Source organism: Cololabis saira, chromosome 18 (genome assembly GCF_033807715.1).
Source record: "Cololabis saira isolate AMF1-May2022 chromosome 18, fColSai1.1, whole genome shotgun sequence".
Taxonomy (NCBI): domain Eukaryota; kingdom Metazoa; phylum Chordata; class Actinopteri; order Beloniformes; family Belonidae; genus Cololabis; species Cololabis saira.
Genome location: NC_084604.1, coordinates 25,560,976 through 25,583,572, shown reverse-complemented (window position 1 = coordinate 25,583,572; position 22,597 = coordinate 25,560,976). Strand labels below are relative to the sequence as shown.

Below are 22,597 nucleotides of genomic sequence, written 5' to 3'. Positions count from 1 at the left end.
ATACATACATATACATATATATATACATACATATACATATATATATACATACATATACATATATATATATACATACATATACATATACATATATATATATATATATATATATATATATATATATATATATATATATATATATATATATACATACACATATATATATATATATATATATATATATATATATATATATATATATATATAACTAAACTAGGTCAATTTTTATTATGTCTTATCAGTTCTACATACGGTGTGTGTGTCGTGTGTTCTTTACCTTGAACTTCACGATTCCTGAGGTCAGTGAACGTCTCATAAGGTCCTCCGGACCAGACAGTGGCGCTGACGTCACATCTGTGTCTGTACTGTACATTGTAAACTCTGCAGGACTTTCACACGAAAATACAGCTGTGCAGAAGTTTCAAACATCTACTAAAGGTAAACATTCCTCTCATGTCAGGAGCTTTAATTATACATAGATTTGCATTGCTTTTGTGGTGAATGACTTGAGTTTTTCTGATATACGCTTTACCTAGCACTTGAACAGTTTTTATATTCGTTATTTTTTTATCCTGCAAACTGAAACTGTTAAAGTGTGCTGTTTTAAACCGACTTGCTTAAATGAAATAGATAAAGCACAAATGAAGAGGCCCCAAGAGATGGAAGTTTAATGGATAGTGAAGTAAAGCGTTGTTGTAACCCTGATGAAGAGCTGAATGTGACCATATGTCTGCATTTTGTCTTGAAGTAGTTATATTATAAAAGAAAAAAAACAACCTTTTCTGCTTTAGACAATTAATTTGGATATTTGAAGCCACTACTGACAGTTTTTCATGGAGAAAGCTGTTAAGATTTGCAGAGATGTGACGTCACATTGATGATAAAACAAGGGGCTACATCCTTTTTTAAAACGCCATCTGGCAAGTGCCACAACATGTAATTTCTTCAATGACCACTAGGGGCTGGCTGTCAAAGTGAGTTAATTCCTTGACCCCCAATACGAAGATGTACAAATTTATATGATTATTTATAATTCACTTTCATACGTACAGCCTGGAACCACAAAAAAAGAAGTTAAAATAAAATGATGGCAACCACAGATTTATGCTCAGTTAGGGGTGTGGTTTTATAAGTGACAGTCCTCTAAACCCTTCCAGGTTGGACAGCAAGCCCACAGTTAAGCAAACCCGTCTAGACAGAAACCCAAAGAGCACAGCCCTCATGTCAGATGTCATAATCTAAAATAGGTAGCTTGTGGCAACTGTGGTATGGTTTCCAAACGTCAGACTAATTTCCATTTAATTTCTCTGTTGTTGGTTCTGAGATGGATGTGCACCTTCCTCCTCATGAGGGAGACGAGCTCTCCGTGGTTGACATGCACACCGGAGGAGAACCGCTACGGATCATTGTGGGTGGCTATCCGGAGGTCAAAGGAGACAGCGTGCTGTCCAAGCGCCGCTACGTCCGGGAGAACCTAGACCACCTGAGGAAGGTGCTGATGTTTGAGCCGCGGGGTCACTACGATATGTACGGAGCCCTGATTGTCGACAGCGAAATACCCGAGGCCGACCTGGCCGTGCTGTTCATGCACAACGAAGGCTACAGCACCATGTGTGGACACGCCGTCATCGCGCTGGGACGCTTCGCTGTGGACTACAAACTGGTGAAGGAACCACGCTCACCAGAGACACAAGTGAACATCCACTGCCCCTGTGGTCTGGTCAAGGCCTTTGTTGAGTACTCTGATGGCAAAACAGGAGCAGTGAGGTTCCTAAGCGTTCCAGCATTTGTTTTTGCAACAGGTACGAGGTTAACCCTTTCTTACTCCACACAAACTGCTCTCAGTTTTTTTGTTTTGTTTGTTGTTTTAATTCTGTAGGGCTGACTAAAATGACTTTACTGCAGATGTGACAGTAACGGTAGAGGGGTTTGGTGACGTGACGGTTGACATCAGCTATGGAGGAGCCTTTTATGCATTCGTTAACGCCCAAAGGTTTGGTCTGGATGTGACAAAGTCAAGGACTCGAGATCTAGTCGACGCAGCCACAGCGGTAACCAAAGCTGTCAAAGCTGAGGTAGGAAGTTTGCTGACCAATTCAATTCAGTTCAATTTTATTCATATAGCGTATTACAACAGAACTTGTCTCTAAGTGCTTTCCAGAGACCCAGAACATAAACCCCCGAGCAATTATTACATAACACTGGCAGGTAAAAACTTCCTTAGTAGGAGGAAAACTTTAAGCCAAACAGTGGCAAGGAAAATCTCCCCTTTAGGAGGGAAGAAACCTTGAGCAGGACCTGGATCATAAGGGGGGCCCTCCTAACGGAGGCCAGCTGGGCAGAGCAGGAAAAGAGAAAACAGACAGAGAGAATGAATAACAGAGGAAGGAGAGACACAGACACAATGGCTAACTGGTGCAATACAGGGATGACTATATCAACAGATGTAGATAGCGGACACTGGGGTGGTCAGAGGGGGAGACTGCAGGTCAGCATGCAGCTCCTGAAGCTCTGGCCTGCAAACATGCACAAAAGAGAAAAAGAGGGGGCAGACCAGCACAACAACCCTGATATATGAGGCAAAAAAAGAGAGAATAATGTATGAATGCAAACTTATTTAGATAATAGAGCACCTTTTTTTTTACTGTTTGTTCAGATGCATCTTGTGCCGTGTTAGGCCTTTATATGAGGGCCAGACTTCAGGTTCTCTGAAAATGATAAGAAAGTAAACATTAACAGCTGGCCTATTATATCTTAGAGTCTAAAAACTCGTTTTTTGCCCCAGTGAAGTTGGACGTCTCAACTAAATGGATCAATGCAGGTTGAGTCAGGTTTGGAGGTAGCCTCTAGTGGTCAATCAAGGAACTGCACCATGTTGTCTTCAACTAAAACCAGACATGGCCCTTGGTTTAAAGTTTGCAAAAAGCTCTAACTCTTCTGCAAAAGACACTTCACGTTGATTTCAACCACAAGAGTGTTGGGGATCTGAGCTTTGTGTCGGGCAGTCGATGACTCCTTGAGGATAACGGTGCAACGTGACCAAAGTCTTGTCCACATACCTTTGACCATCCTCAGGCTTGAGTTTTTTTTTCTTTTTCTTATCATCTTGTAGGTGAAGTTACATCATCCCACCAGTGATGACTTGGCCTTCCTTTATGGCACCATCCTCACAGATGGAAAAGACGATTATTCCTCTGAACCTACCGCCAACATCTGCGTGTTTGCAGACGCCGAGGTACGTCAGCTACCGGTCCTGGTTCACTCCGCGCACGCTTTTGCACATGCATTGTAATCTGTTGTACCTTTGACCTCCTCTGTGTGGGTTAAGTTCTGGCTAACAGTAACAGCTGAACATATGCAAATATCTTTTATCTCAGTAGATAAAAGCAGCAGAAATTGAGTCACAGCTACGCCAGCAGTCTCGAGTAAATCGCATGATCACAGAGATATTCCAGTTATGTCTCTTTTCTAACGTATCTGCAGATCGACTAAACCAGCTGATAAGACTGGAGAAATGTAAAACAGAGCGCGGGAATGCAAAAGTAGCTCGTCTTTGTTCTTTCAGATGGCTGTCAAACAAAAACATGACTCCTCTAGATTTGGTTCTGGTTCACAATAAATGAAGCACTTTAATAGCAGTTACTGTGGAATAAATCAGTAACAGTTCAAATGCTAAGAAACAAAAAAAATAACTCTAAAGCAAATAGGAGAGTTAAATGTTTTGTAAACCTAAAACTCTAACTCTGCTTCCTCAGGTGGATCGAAGTCCAACGGGCTCCGGTGTGACAGCTCGAGTGGCTCTTCAGTATCAGAAAGGTCTGATCCGGCTGAACCAGACCAGGACGTTTCAGAGCGGAGCCACCGGATCCCAGTTCACAGGGAAGGCTGTCCAGGTATCCGGAGACAGGTCACATGATAGAAGAGCTGCAGTTGTAAAACCCTTCAAGTGTATTTAAGAACCTGGACGATAGTACAGACAAGAATTTTTGCCATTTCCCAAACAATTATTTATCTGCAGATTTTGCCTTTGATATGAATACTGGAGTGTAGAAAAAAAAAATCTGTCCTCTCTCACAATTTAACTCTTTCTCTCAGAATAGTATATATTTTATTTTATTTATTTATTTTTAGATGCCTACAAATGACTGAGTAACTAGGATGCCTCAAAGAACTAATACAAAATCAGGATTTTCAAAAAAGATCCCTGTTGGGAAAGAAATCTAATTTGGAGTTACGTCACTATGGAAACCCTCAGCTGCCAGTCAGAACTGCCAGATGTTTGTCAGCTCATCTTTTATACTGTATTCTCTATTTCACACCTTGTTTTTAGATTCATCTCAAATTTCTACACACGCTTTTAGAAATTTTTCTACAAAAACAAAACAAAGCTGTGCTTTGCTCCCGACTTAACCACAAGCGGATGCCAAAAGGCCAAATATAATCATCAATGCTCAGGGCAAATGAATACTAATAAGTAAACCCAACATGTATCTCAAGTATAACATTAACCCTTTGTAAGGCAGTCAAAATACTTGACATTTCAAAATATCCACTCTAGAGGGTTATAACAGAATATTAAAGGACCTCTATTAACATTGTAACTTCTTTTAAATACCGGTAGACTGCAGTTCTACGGAACACTTAGATGCTACGTAGGGACAAAAACTATACTGCAGTCACTATATTGCAGACGAGTAGGTTTTTTTTTGGTTTGTTTGTTTTTAATCCACAAGTTTGACTCTCCACAAACTCAGCTCTCTGGTTCAGGGGTCTCTTGGCCAATCACATTATAATTGTGGCTCACGCCACCCCGGTATCCCCGCCCCCTGCCCTGTGTTTGAGGACCGGGGCAGCTGAAAGAGTCTGGCGGTCAACCGTGTCGTTTAAGGTCAGGGTTAGTTTGAGAGGAATCACTGAGACTCCCCACAGGTGAACTCCCATGAGTCAGATAAACTTCATCTAAAATTCATCCTAAAATGGTATTTTGTTGTTTTTTCTCCTCTCTTTTATACAATTTTAACTAGTCACTTTAGCCTATGATGTTGCCTGTTATTTTCCTTTTTTTTTTAAACTATGAACTCAGGTACCAGCAACAACAGGCAAGAAGCCTGTAGAGCCAGTTTTCTCATCATTGTATGAAGATCTTTTTATTTATTTATAATTATCTTTTTTTATGAATGAAGAAAGTTACAGCGATATGAACGGGGGGAGAGAAAACATGCGAAACATCTGCCTGCAACTCTGAAAGACAAGACAACATACAACGGGCACACAAACAATCTGAAAGAGGAAAACAGAAACAGGCAGAAACAAAAGCAGCAACCATCCCAGGTCTCTAAAACTGACTCAAGACCGCTGCAGTTATTTGTCCCCAAAACTGTGGGGTGAGCATGTAGGTGAGTGAGTGAGCAGGTACACTGCAAAAACTCAAAATCTTACCAGGAATATTTGTCTTATTTCTAGTTAAAATGTCTAATTTTTAGTCAAAAAAATCTCTTTACACTTAAAACAAGAGTCATTACCAGAAAAATAACTTATTTGACAATTTTCACCTGTTTCAAGTAAATTTTCACTTGAAATAAGTAGAAAAATCTGCCAGTGGAACAAGATTTATCTTCTCATTACAAGCAAAAAAATCTTGTTCCACTTGCAGATTTTTCCACTAATTTTAAGTGAAAATCTACTTGAAAACAGGTGAAAATTGTTGTTTTTTCCAGTGATGAGTCTTGTTTTAAGTGTAATGAGATTTTTTTGACTAAAAATGAGACATTTTAACTAGAAATAAGACAAATATTCTTGTTCAGATTTTGAGTTTTTGCAGTGTATGTATGTCTGTGTATGTGTGTACAGTATATATGTGTGTGTGTCCAAGGTGAAAACCAGGGTTTACCTGAACTGCACCAAGAGTGGAGGAGGGGGGGGCACAACCACGCCACCCGAGAGACCAGAAGCCGACAAGGAAGAAGCCCGGGTCTAGGCAGAGACGGGGGCCACTGGGGGGCAGAACCCCGGTCCACCAAGCCTAGGTCCAGGCCGTACCCCAAGTACAGTAGTTAACCCCCCGCTGCCCAAGCACCCAGTGGGGAGCGGTACATGCTACAAGCAGACCTCCATTCATACCCACGACAGAGAACAGCTATTGAGCAGCTATTGAGTCCATCCTTACCTACTGCATCACAGTGTGGTATGCGAGCTGCTCGGTAGTGGACAAAAAGTCATTGCAGAATGTGGCGAAAGCTGCAGAGAAAATTATCGGCTGCCCGCTGCCACCACTGGTGGAAACTGCTCCTGCACGCTACCTGAAAAGAGCCAGAAACATCACTAAAGACTCTTCCCACCCTGGCCATCACTTGTTTGATCTGTTGCCCTCTGGCAGGCGCTACAGATCAATGAAAACACGCACCACCAGATTCAGAGACAGCTTCTTTCCCAGGGCTATCTGTGCTCTTAATACTGAAATGCACTAATTAAGTTGATGCTGCTATGTTGCCACTCTTGCACTTTAACCTGGTACAAGCCAGCTGTTTTACTGTTTATTATTTATTATTATTATCAGTACTCGAGTTGTAAAAATAAATCAGGGGGGATGGTGGATTTTATCATATGGGGACAGATAATTTGTGCTGATTACAAATAATATAAAATATTGCAAATAATAGCACTGACCAAAACACCTGCAGAAATACTGCAGGAATGATATAGCAGCAGTTAAATGCAGCCTTCTGTAAGCTTTAAATATCCACTGGGCTTACATCAAGTACATCAAAACACAATAAAAAACAGTTTTCTGAACTTATCAATATGCCTCTGTCCTTCACAGGATAAGTTAAATGGATCACTGCAAAAAATCAAAATCTTAACAAGAATATTTTGTCTTATTTCTAGTTAAAATGTCTCATTTTAGTAAAAAAATCTCATTAGACTTAAAACAAGAATCATCACTGTAAAAAACAACAATTTTCACCTGTATCAAGTAAATTTTCACTTAAAATAAGTAGAAAAATCTGCCAGTGGAACAAGATTTTTTTGCTTGTAATGAGAAGATAAATATTGTCCCACTGGTAGATTTTCCTACTTATTTCAAGTGAACATTTACTTGAAACAGGTGAATATTGTCAAATAAGTTATTTTTCTGGTGATGACTCTAAATATTGAAATAGCAGTAAAACCACACTCATTGATGAAATGACATAAGGGATGGAAAGGGGGGATGACAGTTTTGCAGGGGGGATGATTTGGATCGTTTTTATTTCAGGGGGGATGCCATCCCCCCTTAACTCCAGTACTGATTATTATACATGCTTAGTAGCAGATCTTAGTTGATACATGCTTTTTATTATTTGTTATTTCATTGTCCTGTGTTTTTTATGTTGTTGTAACTCCACAGAGTTGCTATCCAATTTCGTTGTTCGCACTGCTTACAATGACAATAAAGGAATTGAATTGAACATATAAGAACACAGCGGCCACACCCCCCCGTTATCTCGTTCCTGATATGATCTGATACAAAAGATTCCTAAATTGATTAATACCTAGATTAGACTTTTGTTTCCAGTTCGTTAGAATGGTTTTCTTTGCGATACATAAGGCAGTGAGAAACGAGTGAGTCCGGTTAGTTTCTATCTGGATGTCACCCAGGGGACCTCGTATGCAGAGTGTGGGACACACAGGAATTCTGTAATTGAGCCATGTGGATAAATCTTCACATACCTCCAGCCAGAATTTCTGCACAGTTGGACAAAACCTTAAAGCATGCATATAATCATCAGGGGTGTTCTCTGTGCACTGTGAGCCGATATTAGAGACCCATCTGGAGCATCCTTTGTCCTGTATAATGTGTTCTGTAAAGAACTTTGTATTGTGTAAGTTGAACATTTGGATTCTTGGTCATACTGAAAATATTTAAACATAACTGTGACCAGACATTTTGATTAGTGTTAAGAGATAAGTCAGACTCCCATTCTGGGATCGGATGAGAGACTGAGTTATCTATTTTGGACATTAATAATATAGTTATGATAGTAATTTTGGGGTGTTAATCTAGATTAAGAAATTCTGTCATCTTAAAGGAGCTTGAGGCCGGATTGTGGCAGGATTTATGAAAAAAATCCGTATACATTTTAAGTTTTCTAGTAATAATGTCAGATGAAACGTTCCAAACCCAAAAGAATGATTCCTCTAGTGTATCTCTCCTTTGCCTTGAACAGGCTGTGTGCTGCAAAATGTGCTGCAATTCGGTCCCGAATTTCCCGCGCTGGGCTGCGGATGTGACGTCACATGACGCTGCATGCACGTTCTCCCCGTTCTCCCGTGCCGGCTTCACTGTTGGCTGCAGTACCCCCAACGGCCGTCGTGGTGAAGGGTGGCGCTAGAGAGTCTCATTTCTTAAAAGGAGCCTCAAGCTCCTTTAATGGGAAGTTGTAGCTCCAGTTGTTCGTGTATATCTTTTATTTATTATGGAGTTGTTGGTATTCTAAAAAATGTGTTACAGCTAATCCCACATTGTACAGTGAGTGTGTTATTTTAGACTTAACTTCACCTCATGATTGTTTTCATCGAGCTTCACCCCAAAACGTATTGCTGACAATATAAACCCAAGATATTTCAGGGCTTTTTTCTTTTCTTCATCAATTTAATGTTATTTGCTAATAAATGTACATTTTTGCTTTTCAGGCCTCCATAGCATCCCTAAAACAGTTTAAGACACCAAAGTTTTGTTGAAAAATCCCTGTAAATGTTGTCGTGTCGGAGGCATCAGATGTAGATGATGGTGTAAGTGAGTTTAGCCGAGGGCACCGATGCACATCGTATCATCACTGGCTCTGGCTTCTTGACTTGCTGCTCATAACAGTCTGGATGTTTCCTCAGGACGAGATTAATACATGGCTTCTTTTTTCAAATGCATGTTCTTTAGTGCTGGATGTTGTTTCCAAAGTTATCACTGTTATATCAGCTTATCGAAGCACGTTCTTGGTGTAATCGCATCTCAGGGAACAAAGATATCAGGTGTTCAGATTCTATTTCACTTCTTTATACACAGAAATTCCTAAACATTGTTTAATTGTACACTGATGGCCCTTTATAATACACTCTTTACTTCAGTGCCATCTCTAAATTGTCCCGTTTGCTGCAGGCACATTGAACCCCAAACTACCACTCCTGCCTCCCAGCGTCGGCCTGGAGTCCAGATAAATGAGGAGGGTTGCAGAAATACCAAATTAACATAATGATCCTCTGTTTGACCCCTGCAGGCGGAAAAGCCAAAAGAAGTTGCTTGCTTTGGAGTTTCACGTTTGCACTTTGTTGTTTTTTCTCCAGGAGACCAAGTGCGGAGACTTCGAGGCGGTGGTGGTGGAAGTGGCTGGCAGAGCCTTTTACACTGGAGTCTCACGTTTCGTACAGGAACCAGAAGACAAACTGACATGCGGGTTTCTGCTGAAGTGATCATCTTGTTGGAAAAAAATCTTTTCATCATCACGCATTTTAAATACAAGTGTGTTAGTTATGGGTTTTTTTTTTCTGTTGCATAACTTCTTAACAGTGATGAATCTCTAACAGAATAACCAGTAAATAAATTATTAAACTGGGCAGAAATCTGGTCTGTACCTGCATTTGCTGTTAATTCAAACCTTTTAATTTGTGGAATAACTAAAAATAAATGTTGCTTCACTGCAGAAAACATTACAAATAAAAGTTATTGACCACTAGATGGCGTCATGAAAGAGATTTTCTTTCTTTCTTCTCCCATCCCTTTTTCTTTGTCCACCTCTGTTCAAAGTTGTGATGGTGACAAAATATTAGTGTAGTGTAAAAGTGTACATGTTAACATAATTAAAAACAACAAGAAAGTTGATTTCTCCCATTTATTATCATCATTATTATTAACAGGTCATTATACAATGGAGGCGGTATTTAAATTATAAAAGTTCAGTGGAGGTGTCTGACGCTGGATGGATTCACAAAGCAAATTAAAATGAGATCTTACCATTGTGAGGACTTTTTCCTTATCATAACTGTTATTTTAATGCAGAGTAAATCCAGCCAGGGTGCAGCAAACATATCTTGTCTAAATGAAGACATTAAAGGAGGGCACTCTCTTCAGGCCTGAGGAAAGAAAGTGCTGCCTTAACAGGGAATGGTTTTTAATGGCATATTAGTATAATAATGATAAATTCCTATGAGCACGTGTAACAAGCACACACCCTTACATCTGGATCAAAGTTATCCGAGACAAGACTGTCCTGACTTGTTGAGAAGCTGCAGGTTATGCCGAGGCCTGTGAGAGTACCCACTGAACAATTAAAGTCAACAGAGTTAAGGCCAGCTCTTAACAGGAAAATACTCAAATAAAACATACAGAGATCATATTCATATAAGTATATTCACTGTTTGTCAATAATGATGAATAGAAAACAAAATGCCTCTCAGCTGCATCACCTGCAGTTGGAGCCACATCTGGGTAACAACTCAGCGTCTCAGTCCTTTGGTGGCTTGGACTACATAAGAGCGGCGGCAGTTTAGGTTTGGTCTCTCTGGGACAGTTCACACAGCAGCTGCTCTCCTTCCATGAAAACAGTCTGTACAAAATGGTGCCTTCGTTTGTAATGAAATCGTGCTCCTGTGTGGATGAACCATCCGGCCCTGAAAGAGTCTCTTAGCTGCACATTTCACTCATGTGCATAGATTCTGACGTACAAAAAAAAACAAAAAACATCACAGAAAGGATCCTATCAAACAATCGTGAGCATCTCCCACAACCTGGAGGGAGGGCTCTCGTCTCCAGCATGGCAGCTTCGCTTGAACAATCTTATCCGATTTGGTCAAATATCATCAACTTTTGGCTTGTGTCCCTCTCATTATCGAAATCTTAAGAGGAGGGAAGAGTCTGAACATGTGCGAGGTCGGGGTTTACTGAAGCTGAGCTGGGTGGTAACAGAGGAGGCTACGGAGGAATGTGCAGGTCAGCTCGACCCAGAGTCAAACTGACGATGAAGAGGGGAGGGGAGCGGGCAGGAGAGGGCGACGACTGAAACTAGAAGTTAAGCTTCGTGACCGGTCGCTCTCTGCTCGAGTCCGTGCTCTGGTTGTTGATCCGCTTGCGGTTGCGTTTCATCTTGGACAAGTCCTTGTCGAAGACCTCACCTGATCGCAGCGCTGACACCAGGTCGTCGAACTCGCCTCCGTCGTCCTCGCCGTTTGCTTTGGCTTTCCGGGCCTTTCGCTCTTTCTCCCTCTGCTCTTTGAGCTGGTGAGACGCATAAGAACAAATTGCTTTGAAAGTGGTTCAACTTGGCGCGGAGAGTGAAAAAACAGCTTTATTCTGTTCAGTAAAGTGACGTTTTGGTTTTATCCTCTTAACAACAATAAAGGGGCAGAGACATATGGAGCTAGAACAGTCTCATAATTCACAAATACACACGCCGATCCACAAATGCACAGGACAAAATTCACAAATGCACAGACTGATTCACAAATGCACAAACCGATTCACACGTGCGTAGGACAAGATACACAAATGTGTTTTTGATGCACACACAACTATAACCTGATTTACAAACGTTTTTTGTCTGTGAGCTGCGCTGGATTTGCGTGTGACTTTTAAGATTGGCGGAAACAACGGAAGACATCTGATTGGTTGCAGATCCTTCAGTGTTAAAAAAAAACTTATTTGTGGATCAAGTCATGTCAGGGGAGTCTCAAAAGTCACACGCAAATCCAGCGCAGCTCACAGACAAAAAAAAAAGTTTGTAAATCAAGTTATATTAGTGTGTGCATCAAAAATACATTTGTGTATCTTGTCCTACGCACGTGTGAATCGGTTTGTGCATTTGTGAATTTTGTCCTGTGCATTTGCGGATGACGTGTGCATTTGTGCATTATGAGACTGTTCTAGCTCCATAGAGACAGAATCACTGGGAGATTAAATGTGAGAAATATGCTACGCAGGTCTTTTTTGGAGCACGTACCTGAGCTTCCATTTTGGCCCTGCGCTCCTCTTCTTCCTTGCGTTTACGCATGTTCTCATTCTCCTGCTGAGCTTCCGAGAACGACTGCAGGAACTGGTCGAAGATGCCAAAGAACTCGTCTGGCTGCATCCTGCTGGCATCCTCGCCGAAGTGCTTCACTGCCCTCAGGAACTGCGGGGACCAAAGGGAGAGCGGGTACACAGACAGGGGCGCGCAGGATTAGTTTTACAGCAGGACTCAGCAGAAGCTCGTTTTACTCGGTCTTTTACTAGTGTACAGGAGACTCATTAGGTCTCGGCTCTTTGAAATAAGAGCGGGGCGGCCGTGGCCGGGGCTTTGAAGCCCGTGTTCACCCAGATATGACCGGCTACTGATTGCAGCAGAGGTCGAGGACTGGAGCCAGAGCTCAAATTAAGGCAGCGTGTTTGTTGGGTGTTTTTCACCGTGGGGTTACAAAAAAAGAAGAAGAGAGAGATGACATCCAGATGTGATATCATGCTGACAACGTATGCAGCATACCTTCAAAACTGTATATGTTAACAGCTAATTGCTCAAATTCTTACTTTTATATATAAAAGGAAACAACACCTTATTGTTATGGAAACATTAAATTCAACTGTGGTCAAAGCCAAATAGAAGAGCAGCTCAGCGTTCAGGCATGAGCACAGGAGACCACTGTAAACACTCAAATGCTTAACGGTTGGACACTGTAAATGATTCACAGAAGCCGACGGTTGCTATGTCACCAACTGAGCAAAACACTCCCGATAAAAAACCCTTCCTGCCTTGCAGGAAGAGTGAGACATAAAACCCACATCAGGGTGTAAACGCTGCTTTGAACTGTGAAAATGTCCAGGTTTCTAGCAGTAATGGCTTAATGGAGTCCATTCCCCACAAAACGGTTGCTTTTCCTTAGTTAGTGTGCTTTTATGTTTGTGCAACCGCTTTAGTAAGAAGCCTCCACAGAATGACATGCTAACACAGTTGGCAAGTGATTTACTGTGAGAAATAATAGCCGAGCTTGACCCTCGCACACGGCAGCGAGCCGCCTGAGCGGCGAGGTGTCGGTGCTGCTGCAGCAGGAAGCCGGAGTGCGTCGCCCCTGCTGTGAGCTTTTCCTATGGAGGTCACTGATGAGGTCAACAAGGCATGTAGACGCAGCTGCGCGGAGCGCTAACCGGAAGTGGGGCTTTCAGCGGCCGCGTCTTCAAGCGACGGCGCTGTGCTCCGGTCTGACTCACCAGCTCTTTGGCCTCGCTGAGAGAGTCCTCCACGTCGGAGAAGCTGAAGCTTCCCACGGTGATGAACTGGCTCACCACCGACACAAACTTGTCACCCAGCTCCTGCGGCCGTTTCTTCTGGTATTCCAGCTCCTACATTTGGAATTCCACAAAAGGAAATTGAGGACGTGTGGAAAGGTGTTGGATGTGTACTGAAAAATGAATACGGACTGGATCCTTCGTTACTCACACTCTCAACACTTTTTAATCCACTGCGCATGTTTCCAATGTCTTTTTCCAGCTCTGTCATGCTGTGATGAAAGACAGAAGACGTGTCATCGTCTTCAGAACGGAAGGGTTATCTTAACAATACAAGAGGGAGTCCAGTCGGGGATACCAGAGATTCCCAGCCAACTGAATATTGACTTGCATTTTTCAGATAACAGGTAATTGAAATAGCTCGACAGGGTCAAAAAATCCAGAAGCAAAAATAGAAACAAGAGGTAAAGAAAGTAAATTGAATTTATATGAGATAACATTTATTTTCTTTTTGAATTTCAATCTTGTGAACAGCCTGTGGACTTTTACATCCTTATATTCTCTACGATGGGAACCACTGCTTTGAGTTTCACCTACTTGACTTTGGCTGCCTCGGAGATACTCTGCAGGTCCTCCTGGAACACCAGGACTTTGGGATATTTCTTCTCCAGGATGGTGATCAGGTAGTGCAACAGTGTTATGTTTCTTTAAAACCAAAGTTGTACAAACAGAAGTTAATATCTTCCGTTTAAATCCTGCTGGTTTGATAATGCAGCTGAGAAATGACCGTACTTGTCGATGCTGGATTTGGTATCAGCGATCTTGTTGAGTGAGGACACCTTGAATCCGTAGGCGTTTCCCCTCTGACCCTTGTTCATGTAGTTGCCGAAGGCCAGCACGACCTCCAGCAGCTGCTTCAGGTTTTTACTGTGTAAAACCTCTTTGGATGCCTTAGCCAAAGCTACAGCAAAGAAAATTCACTTTTTTTAGATTTAAGACATATGACTTCCAGCCAAATAGAAGGCTATGAATTTATTGTTTCTCTTATTTAAAATAGACAAAGTTTCAAATTTAAATGTTTAAAATGATGGATGTTGAGGGGGGGCATCAACTTAATTTTACGGAGGAAGAAAAACAATCCAACCTTCAACTTTGGGTTTAATCTCTGCTATCCTCTCCGCAAACTTCTTCTTGAAGTATAAAGACTGCAGCCTCTGCTGGTAGTGGTTTATTCTGAGGGGAAAATGGAAAAATCAGCTACAAATAATAAATCACAAACAAGGAAATCCACAAATTTAGACAAATGCCACAAAACACAGATGCTTTGCTTTAACCAAATCTTATTTAATGGCACATTTTAGCTGTGGTGATGAAGCTTATTTTTGGCAGAGTTTAATATTTTAGCAGTCTATAAACTGCTGTCTCTTGAGCTTTTTGGTACCGCAGTGACATCTGTTCTTTGGTCCGATTTCTCTTTTTAACTAGAGATTGACTTTCAGCTTTAATTTAAGAGGAGCCACTGAAATATGGCATTTACCATTTACAAATTACACCCGTTTTAAGCAAAGTGATGTAGTGAGGTTTTCTGGCCACGTCCCACTGGGAGGAGACCCCGGGGAAGACCCAGGACACGCTGGGGAGACCGTGCCTCTCGGCCGGGCTGGCAACGCCCCGGGATCCCCCCGATGAGCTGGAAGACGTGGCCGGGGAGAGGGAAGTCTGGGCTTCCCTGCGGAGGCTACAGCCCCCGCGACCCGACCTCGGATTAGCGGAGGAAGATGGATGGATGACTGAATGAAGTCTGGACCAAATTCACATTTCCTAACTGGAGATGTTTCACCAGGCCATCACTGCTGCAACCTTCAGTCTTGTCTTCAGTAACTGAAAATCACCCTAGTATCTTCTGATCACGTGACTGACTCGGTCATTAAAGATTAAGTACCGTATTTTCTGGACTATAAGCCCCACCTGCATACAAGCCGCATCCGCTCTATTTAAAAAAAAAAAAAAAAGATATGCAAGCCGCAGATATTTATGTTGTTAGATTAGATATTTACTACATGTACAGAACGATTTTGAACTGTAAATGATGTACATGTATGTACTTAAATAGATCCTTTCCTAACAGTGTCTTTTAAGACGGAAGCAACTTTGCTGATTAAAACGGGACATAATTTATTTATCTATTTATCTGTTTGAAATCTGCTTCTACCTACTTCTATCTGCTAAAGAAGAAGTAGCGTATTCTTCTTTGCATTTATTTTGTCTTAGTTTTGATTATATTTCCGGTTAAAGTGCCCCGAGCGGTGGAAGAAAAATCCACAGAATAGAACCTTTGTATAAGCCGCACGGTTCAAAACCTATGAAAAAAGTAGCGGCTTATAGTCCAGAAAATACGGTAATTACTTTGTTTTTAAAAAAGTCTTGTGTTTCTTTCTGAGCATCTTCAGAGTTATTATCCATCTGCATTGTGATGTAGGCTGATTGTGAACAGAGATTATAACTCTGAGCACCCCAAGATTCACCTTCTTACGTATGTCGGGAGTCACATCATCAATAGACATCAGTGACATCCTTCAACTGGCAAGATGCACAACCCATAATACAAAATACACTACAGCTGACACAGGTTTTAGTGGTTGGGGGGGGGGCTTCAATCTAAAATACCTGTTCTTCCTTGTTACCAGTAGTTTGCACGTTGTTGTAAACCCTCCGTCTTTACCTTCACAACGACACTTCTACCTCCTCCAGAGTATAATCGACTTTTGTTGATACTTTGAAAGGGAAGGCATCTATGATCATCCACTTTAATCTATAGTCTTACAGGCCTTTTAATGCTGTGGACATCACCAGTGCTTTTTTAATAATGCACCAAATTGTTGATTTGGCCAAAATTCATAATTTTGCCACCTCCGTTATATGTTTTTTTCAGCTTCATTTGCATTGAGATCTCCCTGGACTTTAGCTCCAGTCAAATAGCTGCCAACTCATCCCTGGATATAAACTCCAGACTTGTATCCGTTTTATTTATCTTAAACTAATGAGGGAACGTTTCTGACCAATTCACTTCTTTTCAGTCAATGTCCACAATCTTTTGAGCTCTGAAACTGGAGGTACTTTGCTTATAATATCAGTAATTCTTAAATGATAACCATTTATGTTTCTCAGTGAAACAAAGGCTCTTGTTTGTGTCAACTTGTGAGTTGAATCTGACCTGAGATTGTCAGCTTTCAGCTCAGCGGCTGTTTAATGCTGAAGTAAAAAGGCAGCACAGGAGAGTAAATCACCTGCTCATCTCGTAGAAGAAGCGGTCAGGTTTGGCCATGCGGTCCAGCTCATGCTTGTGCTCTTCCAGCAGATCAACGTCGCTTTTCTCTGGAACAAACTTCAGCAGCTGATGACGCAGAAAGAAACATCACACATTTAGCACTCAGGGAAATGTGCCATTTCATGAGTTTAGCAGAGTACTTCACTCTACAGAGAAATGCTAAAGCAGGGCGTAATTGCTGAATGCCATACCTGCTCCAGCATGTCCTTAGGAAGGTCTTCCTGTTCATCCATAGTCAAAATGGCTCTCTTCATCTCTTCATTTGACAGCTTTAGTCTGCAATGCACCACAGATGAGTCAGTCCCAAACAGATTATTCATGTATCATAATGTTTGCAGTTCACCACGAGAGTTATAACTGAACTCACCGTGAGAGGAGGATGTTGCAGTTCTGAGCCCGGCGGCCATCAATAACAGACAGCTCCTTGACTTTTTTGGAGCTCAATGTGTCATCTTCTGTCTCTTTCTGTTGAGAGTGATCAAGAGGTTATGTTAACCTATTTTAAAAAATAACACATGTTCTACTTTAGTCACAGAGACGCACAAGCTGAACGAAAGCCTGAAAGAACAGACTTTGAAGTAGTGACAGACACACACAGGTCCTCACATGAGTGAGAGTAACAACACAAAAAGACAAAGGTAACAGAGTCTCAAAGAGTTTATATTATGTCTGGAAAAATTAAAAGACAAGCAAGTAGCACAAGTTATACATAAAATCATACTAATGCCCAGATGAAACTATATAACTGGTACAGTAGTTAAACTCACCTGTTTGCTGTTATTGATCATTAAGAAGTCCTAAAATGCAGGCAAGAAGCAGGGAAGATGTAAGCACTCATTAGAATAAGTCAAGCAGTTACGTGATTGCAGCCCATAAAAACTGACAGCAAATTAATCAGCGCTCATTGATCAGTAGTGAAGTCAGCAGCAGTGAGAAATAAGTTGGTGTTCAGTCCATCAAAACGTGCTTCTTAATCCATGCAGTGCACTTAAGAACTCCCTTAGCATCTCTACTTTGTGTCATTGTGATTTTTAAACTCAGAGACCGAGAATGAGTTTGAAATCATTCGTAAAACCTCTCGTGTGATGTACGATATGATAATCCTTTTATGGGGAAAAAAACAGCTTGAAGCATGAGAGGACGTGTTCAAGCCCTGTTAAACATCTTAAAATGAATGCAGGGTTCAAGTATTAATAGCTGCTAGCTCCAAAAAAGAAAACTAAAATAAAAAGAGACTTAGAGCTAATTGTGAGCAGTAAAATAATTGCATTGAAGTGTAAAGAGGCAGAGAATAATTTAAGCACCACATTTTAACAAGTAAGCTAAGCTGCATCGGTCGCAGCTCCCTGAGCTCTGCTCCTCTCAAAAACTCCTTATCAATAAGAACTCCCTTAACAGTGGGAATTTTTGAAAATCTGAAAACAAGCCAAGTCTAATTGGAAAAATGTGAGCAAACTGACCCTTCAGTTCACCCTCCCTATCAACCAATTCACCTTATCTGATCATAGATAGCAAAGTTTGGAGACACTGTCAAGATAAACTGCATCTTCCTCGGTACCTGCTGTCTCTGATAGGCTGAGAAAGTCTTTTCGATGTCCTCCAGATCCAGGATTTTGAAAACCCTGGCATCGTCCACATCCACCCAAACAGTGCCCTCAAGCTTATTCTGTATAGTGGAGAATACAAATACTTTTTGTTGAACAGATCTGCAGAGAGAAGGAATCTCTTCAGGCTTTTTTTTTGTGTGTGGCCTGTTTTCACCTCCGCAATCTTGGACCAGTTGAAGGACTTGAGCGGATTGGAAGGCTGAGGGACGTTCTTCTTTTTCAGAGATGGCCCCAGCGGCGCTCCAGGCGGAGGAGGCACCCCTCCGATAGGTGGGCGTCCAGGAGGGGGCGGAGGCCCGCCCGGTGGGGGAGGGGGGGGAGGCGGAGGAGGCATCATACCGCCGGGAGGTGGCGGAGGAGGCGGGCATGTCCCTGCAAACGCCGGCATCGGTGGAGGAGATAGAGGGCCGCCGGGGGGGCCGGGGGGGAGAGGGGGCCCGCCAGGAACCACAGCTGCTGCCTGCCTCTGTAGGGGCCAATCACAAACAACACTTTATGTTGCAGCCACAGCTCCTGTTTCACTGGTGGATGTTTGTACTCGGGTAACAAAATAGGAAAGGGTAGCTGACATGATGATCAGTGAGAAAGACATTAAAAAATTTCATTTTTTTTTCCCCGTTTTGCTTTTTTAATTCTTTTTCTAACATCTTCAAAGGCTGTGTCTGCTAGTGGGCAGATTTTACACAGCTCTTTCTGCTCTGGACCGCTTCTAGCTCTCAAAGTCTGGTTACATAGAGATAATTACAGATAATAGTAATGTGGCACAACATACAGTGCTGAGTTCATGCAGTCGCGCAGAGAGTTCGGCCACTTGTTGTTTAACGTTTTTGTGCTCGTTCGTCTCCTTTTCCAGCTTCTCTTTCATCTTGTTAAGTGTCTGCATCATGTCCTCTTTCTCCTGCGTCTTGGCATCACATTCACGCTCCTTCTTGTCAAACTTCTGCTGCAGCTCATGGTGCTCTGTGATGAGGGATCAGACCGATGCATTTATAAAAGAGTATTTTAATAGAGTCAATACGTTGAGTAAGTAATTTTGAAACAATGTATTTCTCCTGAGGTAAATCATAATCATAGTCACCTTTCCTCATTTTCTCCGCCTGCTCTTTCCATTGTTTGACCTCATTTTCATTGACCAGCCTGCAGAGAGAATTGCACATAATTAATCACAACTTGTACATGAACTGCTTGTTTTTCTAAATTTAAGAGGGCAGCTATTTTGGACCAACACTGCAAAGTGCACGGCCGCTAACGCTACAGCACGATCTCACAATCATGTCATCTCTTTCAATGGACTTGTGTATACTTCTGTGTTTAGGGGCAAACAGGGTACTCACATCCTGACAACATTCTTCACGTTAAAGTTCTCCAGCGGTGCAGAATCTGGGTCGTGACCTTTATCGTTCTGTAAGACCATCTGCTGGACGATGCGGTCCAATAGCAGCCAGTACTGTACCGTGTTACCACTTCTCTTATCTGTGAACAGGTACAGGAAGGGGTGCACACATCCTATTAGTATCCTGACCCAAATCATTTTTTTTATTATTTCAGTGGTATCTGCTTCACATCAAAGAAATCACTTGTTAAAGTTGGTCCCATGTGATTATGTCCATAAGAAAACCCTTTGAAAACACACATGGTGGCGAACCGGAATGCTATTAGTTCTCTTATAACGATATTCAAGATTTTCAGTGCATCACATCCGTTACTGCAGGAATATATTGATTCTTCCTCCCATTAAAGAACTGCAAAGGTTGTACCTTATTAACGCTGTTTTACAACGATATCATTAGTAGATGAAGATTACTTTACACTCTTAATACCTCAGGGAAGTGATTGCGGCAGTTCATTAAAAGCTACTTGGATGGAAGGGGAACATCAGTTCTTTTTCTTTACTTCATAGATGATGTAGGAAATCAGGCCTGTATACTTTTGTCTCCTTCCAAACAAAACAGTAAATATCAGTGTCTGAATGAGCACAGTGTTCAGTACGGCTGGGAATGTGCTTATCCGGCTTCTGGGCCGACTAATCTGGACAAAGTCAACATTCTTATCTTGTTGGCAACACACTAGAAGGTATAAACACAGTATATTTTGTGGGATTAATTCTGTTGCTTCATTTGGAGCCTCTATAATCCGAGCGAGTTTCACATTTGACCAGTCTGTTGAGTTGAATCCCTAACCTCTAATTTAAGGAAACACTTACGTGGCATGAGAAGACAGTGATGCAACACAGACATAAAATGTGGGTACACGTCCGTGTGGTTCAGTTTCTTGCGAATCAGATCAAAAACTTGAGTAGCGCTTTTGGTGTCTATATGTACCTGGAGAAAAAGAGAGGGAACAAAAGCTTGATCAAGTTTGCTAAATATTTCTCTCTCCAATTCATGAGCAGGTGAACGTTTGTTTTCTTCCTTACCGACTCGAATCGTTTTGACAAAGCCAGCTCGTCCTCGTTCCGCAGCATCTCAAAGTAGTCTAAATGCCTGAGAGGGACACAGAAAATCTCTGAATTAGATGGACAATCCACATGTGTTATACATTCATATAGTTTTAATATATCTTATAACTATAAGGGTGACACGGAGTTGTGCTTTAGAACTGTACTTAGAACCTTTCTGTGCAAAACAAACTGAACTAAAAACAAGAGATGTTAATATCTGACTTCTTTATTTGTTGGAGGCTTTTTAACACAAAGAATCTTGTTTATTTGATGGAAGAAAATCTAGATGTTTGTCCACTTTGCACTGAATGACAGAGATGTGCTTGCACCAGCATGCACATGCCATCAGGCCAGTTGCAACACAGGACAAAGAAGCTCAGATTACAACAAACACTGAGCAAGTGTGAATGTTTCTTTGGTGAGGGCATCACTACCCCATACGTATTTAGGTTTATGGATGTTTTAGTACAGTTTTCCTTGATTCACAAATTCTTCTTTAATTTCCTTCTTTTTTCTTTTTTTTTTTTTTAACTCCTGATAAATTTCAATGCAGTTGCAGACAGATTCATATAATGCCTTTCAATCTCATTGCACAAGTACAACAAACTTCACATGAGGGTGAGTTTTACCCCTGAAAGAAAGAAAATGTGTCTGGAAGGGAAGCTGCATCTCACCTGTCTAACGTGGAGTTTTCATGTAGGCGTAGCTTATCAATAACAGGTTGGATACCCAGCATAAGAAACTCATATCTGAGGTGGATACGGAACTCCAGACTCGTCTATTTCAAGGAGAAAAAACATTAAAAAAAAAAAGTTACATAGGTGAAACAGATTACGGCAAATGTCTAGTATGAACAGAAGTGTGATAATCAGATATAATTTACCTCTCCGGCTCCTTGACTCAGCACAGCATTAATAAAGGACATGATTGCTGTCTTCAGGCTGACCTCATCTCTGTATCGGCCCGTACTCCGGTCCAGATCGTTTATAAGTGTCTGGAGGGGCGGGTAACACATCATTGCAGATATTTTATATATTTGGGCAATAACGCTCTTAAGTAGCTTGATCTATATGCAAGATTATGAACCACAACTGTGAGGTTCACTCACTCCCTCTAACCTGAAAGCGAGTTCTCTCGCAGGCAAAACGCTGATAGTGCAACATGGACTCCAGGATTTTCTTGTGGCCTCCAGGCACCAGACACACAGCACCCATGATTTCCAGCACGGCCACCTTTGTCTTAATGTTTTCTGTGGCTAGACTTTGAGCAATGATGTTGATGCTCTCGGAGTGAGACAGGACGTGGGCACGGCCCTGCGAGTTGTTCATCAGAGCTTTGATGCAGCCGATTAGAGACGTGTGGATCTGTGATTCCGTGGTGTCGTAGTCCATACTCTTTAGGAAGTTCAGGATACACGTCAGGCCGTCCAGATCGATAAAACGGGTCACAAACCTGAGAAAAGAACGAGAAAAGAGAAGGCATCCCGGTTTACAGGCAACTTGATCTTAGTACCTCGGAGAAAACTAGTTTTACCAGGAAAATAATGTGGCTATATGTCCCGAGGTAAAGCTCTGGTTTCATATTTCAAACTGCAAAAAGGGCTCTTGTCCCTCACCTTCAGTGAATGTAACATTATGTGTTGGCTTTCAATAATTTAAGAATTGTAGTGACCTTTATGGGTGTTTAGTTTTTAAATGACTCATTTCCATATTACAAAGAGCAGAACAGAGAGGCAGAAAGTTTAAGAAGAGCTTCAGGGAAAGGATAGGCAATGATAACAAGACATGCAGAGAAAGTAGAAAAACCTCATAGGTTGAGTCCGCAGAGCCGTCTTCAAGCTCTCGATTGTTTTGTTCCTCTCTTCTTCATCCTCCTTCTCTAGAGCCAGGAGCGTCGTTCTCTGATAAACCAAATGATAAACATCATTAAAAGACCGAGACAGGCCAACAGTAAAAAATACCGGCATATTTTCTTGATGACAAACACAAAGTAAAATA

The 22,597-nt window shown here is 41.6% G+C and overlaps 2 protein-coding genes across 5 annotated transcripts in view; one reads left to right on the top strand and one right to left on the bottom strand.

Moving 5' to 3' along the window:
• Nucleotides 1-366: 366 nt before the first annotated feature.
• Nucleotides 367-9,707, top strand: LOC133464721 (trans-L-3-hydroxyproline dehydratase). Its single transcript, XM_061746862.1, has 6 exons — nucleotides 367-438; nucleotides 1,325-1,802; nucleotides 1,906-2,075; nucleotides 3,113-3,235; nucleotides 3,756-3,893; nucleotides 9,319-9,707. Exons 2-6 carry the CDS (start codon nucleotides 1,325-1,327, stop codon nucleotides 9,442-9,444), a joined length of 1,035 nt encoding a protein of 344 aa, XP_061602846.1. The 5' UTR covers nucleotides 367-438; the 3' UTR covers nucleotides 9,445-9,707.
• A 142-nt stretch (nucleotides 9,708-9,849) lies between these two features.
• Nucleotides 9,850-22,597, bottom strand: part of LOC133464662 (disheveled-associated activator of morphogenesis 1-like) — a 49,847-nt gene continuing 37,099 nt past the window's right edge. For 3 of the 4 annotated variants that reach the window (XM_061746778.1, XM_061746776.1, XM_061746777.1), the window contains 22 exons: nucleotides 22,406-22,500; nucleotides 21,719-22,052; nucleotides 21,484-21,594; nucleotides 21,275-21,378; nucleotides 20,577-20,643; nucleotides 20,364-20,481; nucleotides 19,495-19,633; nucleotides 19,239-19,297; nucleotides 18,933-19,120; nucleotides 18,315-18,626; nucleotides 18,112-18,219; nucleotides 17,321-17,350; nucleotides 16,921-17,018; nucleotides 16,745-16,829; nucleotides 16,513-16,619; nucleotides 14,370-14,458; nucleotides 14,018-14,186; nucleotides 13,823-13,930; nucleotides 13,437-13,497; nucleotides 13,208-13,339; nucleotides 11,967-12,137; nucleotides 9,850-11,245 (listed from right to left, as the gene is read on the bottom strand). In XM_061746778.1, the coding sequence (XP_061602762.1) occupies nucleotides 11,033-11,245; nucleotides 11,967-12,137; nucleotides 13,208-13,339; nucleotides 13,437-13,497; nucleotides 13,823-13,930; nucleotides 14,018-14,186; nucleotides 14,370-14,458; nucleotides 16,513-16,619; nucleotides 16,745-16,829; nucleotides 16,921-17,018; nucleotides 17,321-17,350; nucleotides 18,112-18,219; nucleotides 18,315-18,626; nucleotides 18,933-19,120; nucleotides 19,239-19,297; nucleotides 19,495-19,633; nucleotides 20,364-20,481; nucleotides 20,577-20,643; nucleotides 21,275-21,378; nucleotides 21,484-21,594; nucleotides 21,719-22,052; nucleotides 22,406-22,500 (2,898 nt within the window). In that variant the 3' untranslated portion in view covers nucleotides 9,850-11,032. The remainder of the gene's footprint in view (nucleotides 11,246-11,966; nucleotides 12,138-13,207; nucleotides 13,340-13,436; nucleotides 13,498-13,822; nucleotides 13,931-14,017; nucleotides 14,187-14,369; nucleotides 14,459-16,512; nucleotides 16,620-16,744; nucleotides 16,830-16,920; nucleotides 17,019-17,320; nucleotides 17,351-18,111; nucleotides 18,220-18,314; nucleotides 18,627-18,932; nucleotides 19,121-19,238; nucleotides 19,298-19,494; nucleotides 19,634-20,363; nucleotides 20,482-20,576; nucleotides 20,644-21,274; nucleotides 21,379-21,483; nucleotides 21,595-21,718; nucleotides 22,053-22,405; nucleotides 22,501-22,597) is intronic. The other variant, XM_061746779.1, reaches the window with a different exon arrangement.

Coding starts and splice junctions, on each gene's coding strand:
- LOC133464721 (XM_061746862.1), top strand. CDS start 1,325: ATGGATGTGCACCTTCCTCCTCATGAGGGAGACGAGCTCTCCGTGGTT. Junction 2,076..3,112: donor CCAAAGCTGTCAAAGCTGAG/GTAGGAAGTTTG, acceptor ATCATCTTGTAG/GTGAAGTTACATCATCCCAC. Junction 3,894..9,318: donor TCACAGGGAAGGCTGTCCAG/GTATCCGGAGAC, acceptor TTTTTTCTCCAG/GAGACCAAGTGCGGAGACTT.